General features: G+C 64.4%; 1 protein-coding gene across 2 annotated transcripts; it reads right to left on the bottom strand.

Annotated features, from left to right (window-relative positions):
• Window positions 1-194: 194 nt before the first annotated feature.
• ARID5A (AT-rich interaction domain 5A) lies at window positions 195-7,132 on the bottom strand. Of its 2 annotated transcripts, XR_008440805.1 has the most exons (8): window positions 6,948-7,132; window positions 5,171-5,260; window positions 3,949-4,117; window positions 3,795-3,847; window positions 3,282-3,379; window positions 3,050-3,185; window positions 909-2,834; window positions 195-779 (listed from the first exon to the last, which is right to left on the bottom strand). XR_008440805.1 is itself a non-coding variant. In XM_054000492.1 (7 exons), the coding sequence occupies exons 2-7, from the start codon at window positions 5,222-5,224 to the stop codon at window positions 1,590-1,592; spliced, it is 1,755 nt and encodes a 584-aa protein (XP_053856467.1). In that variant the 5' UTR covers window positions 5,225-5,260; window positions 5,482-5,723; the 3' UTR covers window positions 973-1,589. The 2 variants fall into 2 exon arrangements, 1 of the variants encoding a protein (XP_053856467.1); XM_054000492.1 differs by lacking the exons at window positions 195-779; window positions 6,948-7,132 and adding an exon at window positions 5,482-5,723 and having other exon boundaries at window positions 973-2,834.
• Window positions 7,133-8,918: the final 1,786 nt, after the last annotated feature.

Genomic DNA, 8,918 nt, shown 5'->3' with positions numbered 1-8,918 from the left:
CACCTCCAGGACACTGCAGGGACACTTTGGGGACACTGTGGGGCCGGCCAGCAGCAGCCACGCTGTCCTGGGGGCTGTGGGGACCCCCAGGATTCCTGGAGGGTGGGAAAGGGGGGGGGGTTTCTTCTGGGTTTGTTGCTGTTTAATAAAAAGTTCCTTTTTTTTATAGTTTTTTTTTTTTTAATTTTGTTGCGCTTTTGGACTGAGTTTGTGGCCATGGCCATGCTGGGGCTGGCTTTTGTTGAGGGTGGATTTTGTGAGTGGTGAAGGGATGGAGGGACAGAGCAGGGAAGGATCCACCCTGAAATCATCAGAGAATCCTGGAATCTCCTGAGTGGCAAGGGACCCACTGGGATCATCAATCCAGCCCCTGGCCCTGCACAGACACCCCAAAATCTGAGCTCGGGCAGCCTCAGGGCCGTGCCCATTCTCTGGGCAGTGCCCAGCACCCTCTGAGGGAAGAACCTTTCCCAAAATCCAGCCTATTCCAGCTTGTTCCCAATTCCTGTCCCCAAACTTGGCCTTTCCATGGATTCCGTGGTCTTTCCACGCTGACTCACAGCTCCTGCTCCCCCCGAAGCTGTCACAATCCTGGGGACAAGGAAGTGCCACCATCGCTGTGCCCTGTCCCAGCTGCCCTGGGGGGAGCCAGGCCTGGAGCTCCCACAGAGCCTTGGGATGGACTGGAACGGCTCAGGTGCAGCTGCTGGGGGCAAAAAAGGACCTGGGGGCAAAAAGGACCTGGCAGCAAAAAAGTAATCTGGAGGCAAAAAAGGATTCTGGAGACAAAAAAGGACCTGCAGGGAAAAAGGGTTCTGGGGGTGAAAAGGACCTGGAAGCAAAAAAGAATTCTGGAGGCAAAAAAAAGGACCTGGAGGCAAAAAAGGATTCTGGAGGCAAAAGAGGACCTGGAGGCAAAAAAGGATTCTGGAAGCAAAAAAGCCCTGGGGACAAAAAAGTATTCTGGAGGCAAAAAGGATTCTGGGGGCAAAAAAAGGATTCTGAAGGCAAAAAGGACCTGGAAGCAAAAGGGACCCGGAGGCAAAAATCACCTGGAGGCAAAGAGGACTTGGGAGGCACAAAGGACCTGGAGCTGTTGCTGGGCCGTTCCCACCTGACTCGTGGCTGCTCCCTGGAATTGTTGCGGTTCCCCCAAAACTGAGGGGGAAAAGCTCCTCCTTCCCTCCCCACGGGATGAGTTCTCAGCCCTGCGGCTCTGCGTTTAGGGAGAGGAACCCCCAAACCCCTGATCCCCGAAATCAAGGACACCCCAAGCTCTGCCAGCTCGGGACCAGCCAGGCAGGTTTATCCCCTTTCCACCTCTGGATGGAGCGACCCAAACTCCAAATTCGGGTGTGGGGGGCCCAGGGATGGGATCAACCATCCCCACCAGTGCCCGGGCACGAACAGAAACCTGCGGCACGGCTTTTGCTCCCTTTTTTTATAGATTTGTGTGTGGATATATAGAAAATAGAGATAACCATGGGGCGCCCGCAGCGGAGCCACCGCCGGCCACAAACAGCTCTGAGACGGGGAATAAAAACGGCCCAGTCCGGACTGTCCCCTCGCTGTCCCCAGCGATGGCAGCGCTAGGGCCTGGCGTGGTGCGGGAAGGCCGGGACGTGCGGGGAGCGCTGGCCGTGCCACGGAGCCGCCGGGTACAGCCGCGGCGAGCTCCCGTAGGACGCGGGCAAGCGGCCGGCGCCGGTGGCCAGCGGGCGGCACAGCTCCGAGGCCACCACCAAAGGGCTGGGGAAGGCCGGGATCACCAAGGGGCTCACGGAGAGCGCCGGGGCCACCGGCACGCCCTGGGTTTTCAGGTGCTCCAGGGGGCTCCCGAAGGCGGCCGGGAAGTGCAGCGCGGCTCCCTTGAAAGCGTCCGGCGGCAGCGGCGCGGTGAAACCCGGAGTGGCCACCACGGCCTTGGGTTTGGCCAGCCCTCGGTGGCCCCCCGGCGAGCGGCTCCGCATGTCCCTGCCTTCCTTGGCCAAGGGGGACACGGCGCGTGACTTGGCAGCGAGGCCGAAGGGCTCCTCGTCCTCCTCATCATCATCATCTTCCTCTTCCTCCTCCTCCTCCTCCTCGTGGCGGCCGCGGCCGGCCCGGGGCGCGGCGGGGCCGAAGGTGGCCCCGGGGGGCACCCAGCAGGCCTGGACAGCGGCGGCCCGGCCCTCCCACGGCCTCCCCGCGTGGCTCCGCAGCTCCGGGGGCTGCTCGGGCTCCTCGGGCCGCGCCGGGAAGGCGGAGGGCGGCTCCAAAAAATCCTTCAGGTTGGAGAAGTACCCCCAGAGCGGGGGACAACCGCCGGGCTGCGGGCCCTCGCTGCGGTAGGCGTGGAAGTAGCCGGTGAAGACGGCGGGGGCCGCGCCCCCGTCCTGCGGGCAGCCCTGGCTGTCTCTGCCCGCCGGGGATGCGCTGCGGGCCGGGCCCGCCTCGCTCGCCACGCTCGGAGCTCTGTCCGGAGCTCCCGACGGCTCCGGGCTCCTCTGCTCAGCCGGCCCAGCGCCGGGGAGCCCGGGCGGCTCGGGGCCGGTGTCGCTCGGTGCCCGCCGGCCCTCGGGGCAGTGGCGCTTGTGGCAGGGCAAGGACTCGGCCTTGCTCACCTGCGCCAGCAGCTTCTTCTTGGCCAGCGGGGACATGATGGGGTGGTTCCCTTTGGAGTAGAAGCTGGAGAAGAGGCGCTTGTAGGTCTCGCTGTGGCTCCTGCAGGGGCTGGGACACCTCCCCGAGGGGCTGGGGGCCGGGATGGCCGGGCTGGAGCGTCCGTCTGTCCCCCGGCCCCGCTCCGCCGCGTCCTCCGTGCCCGCCTCCGGCCGCGCCTTGTCCGGAGCCACCTGCGAGCGGAGGGGTCGGGCTGTGGGCGCCGCATCCCGGGCTGGGGTCCCGGCTGCCCGCCCACCTCTGGCTGCCCTCCCAGCCCCGCTCTCGTTCCCCGGCCGGGCCCATCCCTCCCTGCCCTGCCCTGCCCTGCCCGTCCCCGGGCAGGTTCCGCGGCGAGGGCGGACCCCGCTCCGGGGCCGCTCCCATCCCCTCCGGAGGGGCCGCGCACCTGCTCGCGGCCCTTCTCCTTCCTGGCCCTCTTGCTCTTGTCGTCCTTGTTGACCTTGTACTGCCTGCGGGGTTTGCTGGGGGGCAGCGGTTTGTCCTCCTCGCCCTTGAGGTGCCGCACGTAGGGAAGGACGAGCCTGCGAAGCGAGCGGGGAGCGCGGTCAGCGCCGCGCCGGGGGAAACTGAGGCACGCGGCGGGACAACCCCCCCGGCCCGGCCCGGCCCGGCCCCACCTCTCGTAGTGGCGCCGGGTGCAGGTGGCCGCGCTGGTGCTGCCGGGGCTGCCCCCGAGCTCGTCGTAGACGTTCTTCCAGAGCCGGCGGCCCGTCACCTGCGGCGGGAGGGAGGGACGGAGGGGTGAGCCCCGGCACTTCGGGGGACAGCCTGGAACCCAGGGGACATCCCGGCACCCCAGGGGACATCTGGATGCCCAAGGGACATCGGGGTACCCAGGGAGGCACCCTGGAATCCAGGGAACGTCCCAGCACCCCAGGGGACATCCGGGCGTCCTGGGGACACCCTGGAACCCAGGGGACATCCGGGCACCCAGGGGACACCCTGGAACCCAGGGGACATCCGGGCACCCAGGGGACATCCTGGCACCCAGGGGACACCCGGATGCCCAAGGGACACTCTGGAACCCCGGGGTCATACTCGTGTCTAGCCCTGATGTCCAGGGGACATCCTGATACCGAGGGGACATCCTGGCACCCAGGGGACACCCCGGCTCCACGGCCACCACTCACCAGCTCATAGGCTCCCAGCTTTTCCACGGCCTTGTAGATCTTCCAGAGGTTAACTGGGAATAAATAAAGGGGATATGCCGAGGGTCAGGAGGACACGGGAGCTGAGCACGGCCACCCCCTCCATGTCCCTGTCCCCGGGGTGGGGGGGACATACTCTGCTTGAAGCCGAGGTGCGGGATCCTCTCGATGGGCGTGTGCCGCTCCTTCATGAACTTGTAGAGGCTGACGAGGAAAGCCTCCTCCTCTTCCTTCTCCTTGTCCTTGTCCTCCTTGTCCTTGTCCTCCTTGTCCCTCTCGGCGCCATCCCCGGCCCCCGGCGTGTCCTGCGGGACACGGGGCTGAGTTTTGGGGGAGCTGCGGCCGCTCCACCCGCACCCCCCGTTCCCCACAGCCCCGAGGAGCTCCGGACCCGTTCCCCGCAGCCTGGAAAGCTCCGAGCCCGTTCCCCGGCAGCTTCAGACCCGTTCCCCACAGCCCCGGGGCACTCCAGACCCGTTCCCCGGGGAGCTCCGGACCCGTTCCCCGCAGCCTGGGGAGCTCCGGACCCGTTCCCGGCAGCCACGGACCCGTTCCCCGGCAGCCCCGGACCCGTTCCCCGGCAGCCCCGGAGAGCTCCGGGCCCGTTCCCCGGCAGCCCCGGGCCGGTGGCCAAGTTGGTCAAAGCGCTGGATGCGGGCGAGAGCACGAGGAGCGGCTTCCAGGAAAACAGACGGGCAGAAATTCCGAAATTCAGCCCCCCCCGCGCCGCCGCCGCCGCCTTTCTCAGCTAAAAATGTTCCTCGTTTGTTTGTTCTACATTTTCCGGAGTTATAAAACTTGTTGCTATTTTTGGGCAAAGAAGCTGCTCGGCTCCCAAGTCCGTCCTTTTCTATTTTTTTTAGGTTTGGGTTTTTTTTTTTTTTTTTTTTGTGTTCTTTTTTTTTTTTTTTTTTTTTTTTGTTCTTTCTATTCATTTAACGGCTTGTGACAGACACCGGATTTTAACGGCTGAAAGAGTTCAAAGCTTTCTCTTTTTGTTTTCCTTTTTGGTGTGGTTTTTTTTTTTTTTTTTTTTTTTGGTTTTTTTTTTTTTTTGTGTGAAATAAAAAGCTGCTGGGGGGAGGGAAAAGCTCCAGCGCCACAAAATCCAAACCCCTTTTCCTCACGAGGATAAAAAATAACTACAAAAACGATCCTGTTCCCACGGGACCGCTCACTTTCTCCCCCCAAAAATGCCAATTTTGGTCCATTTCCCCCCTGGTCCCCCACCCAAAGCTGGGAATTTCCCGTTTCTCTCCCTCATCCTCACTTCCACCGGCAGCCAAAGCGCTCCTCCCTCCCTCCCCCGAATTTTTGGGGCGTTCAGCACCCCCCAAAAAACACCGGGGCGCACTCACGGCGGGGCTGGAGGGGTCTCGGGGGTCTCCTTGCGGCTCTCGGTTCTTCTCCATTGGGGGAAATCGCTGCCTTTGGGTTTGGGACGGGACCTGGAAGGGGAAAAAAAGGGCGGAGGGTGAGACCCCAAATCGCGTCTGCTCTCCTAAAATGAGGGGGCAGTCGAGGTGATTTGGGGCTGCACGTCGGGCACCGGAACCGGCCCGAAGCTGCTCCGTCCCTGCCCCCCTCCCCATTCCGGGCTCGCTGCCCCCAAATCCCCCGGGTTTTGAGGAAAAACTCCGGGAAAACGGCGGAAAGCGGCGGTGCCAACCTGGGGAAGGAGCGGGGCGGGCACAGGGGGTCCCGAGGGGGTCCCCAGGTGCTCCCGGTGCCACCGAGCCCCTCCGGTGCCCCCGGTCCCGATTGCGCTCACCGGCCGCGCCCGCGCCACGTGACCGCGAGGCGCGCCCGAGGGGCGTGGCCTGCACGCCCTCTTCGCTGCCCATTGGCTGGCGCCAACACGCCCCTTCTCCTATTGGGCAGCGGCGCTGCCTGTCTCCGCCCCCCGCGAGGGGCACGCCGGGAGTTGTAGTCCTGAAGCCGCAGCGTGGGCACGGCTGTGGGTGAGCGCACCTGAGCACAGGTGAGCACGGCCAGGTGATTGTGCCCATGGGCAGGTGGGCCCGTGTGTGTGTGCAGGTACAGGTGTGCAGCACACACACACACACAGGTGTTTATCAGGTACAGGTGACATGCACAGGTGTGTGCAGGTACAGGTCACACACACACACCTTTGTTTATCAGGTACAGGTTACACACACACCTGTGTTTATCAGGTCCAGGTGTCCCCCGCACACACACACACACCTGTGTTTATCAGGTACAGGTGACACACACAGGTGTGCAGTTACAGGTGTCCCACACGCACACCTGTGTTTATCAGGTACAGGTGACACACACAGGTGTGCAGTTACAGGTGTCCCACACGCACACCTGTGTTTATCAGGTACAGGTGACACACACAGGTGTTTATCAGGTCCAGGTGTCCCACCCCTGTGTGTGCAGGTGCCGGTGTCCCCCCCGTGTCCCACCCCCGCGGCCCCGGTTCGGTTCCCGGCACCGCTGACGCGATTTCCTCCCTTCCCGGCGGCGCTCCGAGCGCAGGAAACCGCCGCGGCTTTTGGGGCAAAAAGCGGCCGCTTCGGGGCTCAACGACCCCCCCCCGGTGCCAACAGCCCCCGCAGCCCCCGACCCGCCGGTACCGGGGCTGGGGGCGGCACCGGGCTCTAATTACACCCTTAATGAGCTAACAACCATCATTATCACGACACTAATTACGGGCGCTTCGGCGGCGACGCTTTCCGAACTCATCCCAAATCCCGCCCCGCTCCTCAGCCCCGCGGAGCCCGGCGCCGCTCCTCTTTCCCCCGCTCCCCCAAATCCCGCCGGTTTAGGCCCAAACCGGCGGGGCTGGAGCGTCACGGCCCGGAATAGCGCGGGAGCGCTGCCAGGCCGTGACGGCGGCTGAGCAATGGGCTGAAGTCATCCTCCCTTCCCCATCCCGTACCGCCGATTTGGCCAAACCCCCACCCCCACCCCGACATCCCCGGGGGGCTGCCCGAGGGGCCGGGGGCCCGCGGGGCGGCCGCGGCTCCGGGACCCCCGCGGGGCTCCCGCTGGCTTCGGGATTTCGGGGTTCCCGGCCGGTCCCGCTCGGGACGCTGCGGGCTCGGGGACGCGCGGTTCGGGGCGGGCTCCGGGACCCCCCCCAGCCCCCCGGGGGACCCCCGGACTCACCGGCGGAGGCTCGGGCCGGGCTCCGGGGCGGCCGGAGCAGAGCGCGGGTGTCGCGGAGCGGGACCGAGCCCGGGATGAGTCAGCCCCGCTCGGGGAAGTGGCGTGTGCGAGCCGGAGCGGGGCGAGCCGCAGCCATTGACTCTTTCCTTACCGGAACGGACGCGCTTTTGGGGCTTCTCCCCCCGCGCCCCGAATGACTGGGCCGGACTTTCCCGGCCCCAAAGCGCCGCTCCCCGTGGCGGAGCCGCCCCGAGGGCGGGGACACGGCGGGATGCTCCGGGGTCCCGCTCCCTTCCCGGGGGTCTCCAGCATTCCGGGGACGCTGTCCCTTGTCCCGGGATTGCCAATCCCCGTCCCGCGGCACCGGAGCCGCTCACACGCCGGGGACAGTCGGGGCTCAGCCCCCCGAGAATCCCCCCTCGGCTTCGACTGGTGAGAGAGTCCCGAAAAATGAGAGAAAAAGAAAAAATCCCCCGGTGACTCATTTTGGGCCAAAAGCCCGAGAAAGCAGCAGCGGGGGGAAGTCGGGAGGGGCGCCGGGCTCCTGCCGCCCCTCCCGGGGTAGGAAGGGGATGAAGCAGCCGCGGGCGCCACCGAACCTCCCCTTCCCCGCCCCTCCCCGCGATAAATCCGGGATTTAGCGAGAATGGGTGAAATAAACCAGCAAAAAAACCCCGCTCGGGGTTTTATTCCCGGCTTTTGTCCGGAGCTGCGCGAAGGGAGAGCCCTGCCTCAGTTTCCCCTCGCTCCCGGTCCAGCCTTCCCAGATCCATCGGCGCTGGGATGGATTTCAGGAATAAATAAAGGGATTTTTAGGAACAGATCGGGTTTCAGGAATAAAAAACCGGGATTTTAGGAACAGATCGGGTTTCAGGAATAAAAAACCGGGATTTTAGGAACAGATTGGGTTTCAGGAATAAAAAACCGGGATTTTAGGAACAGCTCGGGTTTCAGGAATAAAAAACCGGGATTTTAGGAACAGCTCGGGTTTCAGGAATAAAAAACCGGGATTTTAGGAACAGATCGGGTTTCAGGAATAAAAAACCGGGATTTTAGGAACAGATCGGGTTTCAGGAATAAATAAAGGGATTTTAGGAACAGCTCGGGTTTCAGGGTCCCGGGACCAGCTGAGTACCCCTGGGTGGGACCGCTCGTGGGAACCGTCCCGACCCCACAACTCCGAGGGTGGAAAATCCCGAAATCCTGCCAGGATTTCCTGAGGAGGCGCCCGGAGAAGAGCCCCGAGGGGCGCCCACGGAGATGCTGCAGGTGGGAGCCCCCAGAGCCCCCTCCCCATTACCGGGACCCCTCTCTGGTGCTCCTGGGACCCCTCTCCGATTTTGGGACCCGTCCCCAGAGCTGGGACCAGTCCCCGGTGCTGCTGGGACCCCTTCCCTGGTTCTGGGACCCCTCCCCGGTGCTGTCCCATCGCCCCTCGCACCCGTTCCTTGCCGGGTCCGGGACACGGCGCCGCTCCGAGGAGGAGGAGGAGGAGGAAGGTCCGGTGCCTTTGGGGGTGCGGGATCGCTCCAGCCCTGCCCGAAACTCCCGGAGCCTCAGCTCTGCCCTCGCATCCCCCCCACAGCCCGGGCGGGAGCACCGCGAGTCCTCCGGCCCCCGGGATCCCCTGGAATAACAACATTGGAGCAGCAGCCCCTGGAGCATCAATCCCTGGAATATCAGACCCCGGAGCAACAATTCCTGGAGCAGCAGCTCCTAGAATATCCGTGCCTGGAGCATCAATTCCTGGAAAATCATCCCCCGGAGGAGCAGCCTCTGGAGCACCGATCCCGGGAGCAGCAGCCCCGGGAGGAGCGAGGGAAGAGCCGCACATCCCTCCTGGAATCCCCTGCGGAGCCCCGGGAGAGGCTCCGCATTCCCGGAGCAGAGGAGCGGGAGGTCCCGGGCCGAGCCCGGCGGAACTCCCGAGCCCCGGGAGGCGGCGCCGGCCGCTCCTTGGAGCGGAGAAAT

This window comes from Vidua macroura, chromosome 28 (genome assembly GCF_024509145.1).
Source record: "Vidua macroura isolate BioBank_ID:100142 chromosome 28, ASM2450914v1, whole genome shotgun sequence".
Classification (NCBI taxonomy): domain Eukaryota; kingdom Metazoa; phylum Chordata; class Aves; order Passeriformes; family Viduidae; genus Vidua; species Vidua macroura.
The sequence above is the reverse complement of the archived record's forward strand: the minus strand, read 5'-3'. Positions and strand labels throughout refer to the sequence as shown.

Coding starts and splice junctions, on each gene's coding strand:
- ARID5A (XM_054000492.1), bottom strand. CDS start 5,224: ATGGAGAAGAACCGAGAGCCGCAAGGAGACCCCCGAGACCCCTCCAGC. Junction 3,186..3,281: donor ACCCGGCGCCACTACGAGAG/GTGGGGCCGGGC, acceptor CTCGCTTCGCAG/GCTCGTCCTTCCCTACGTGC. Junction 2,835..3,049: donor AGGAGAAGGGCCGCGAGCAG/GTGCGCGGCCCC, acceptor CTCCGCTCGCAG/GTGGCTCCGGACAAGGCGCG.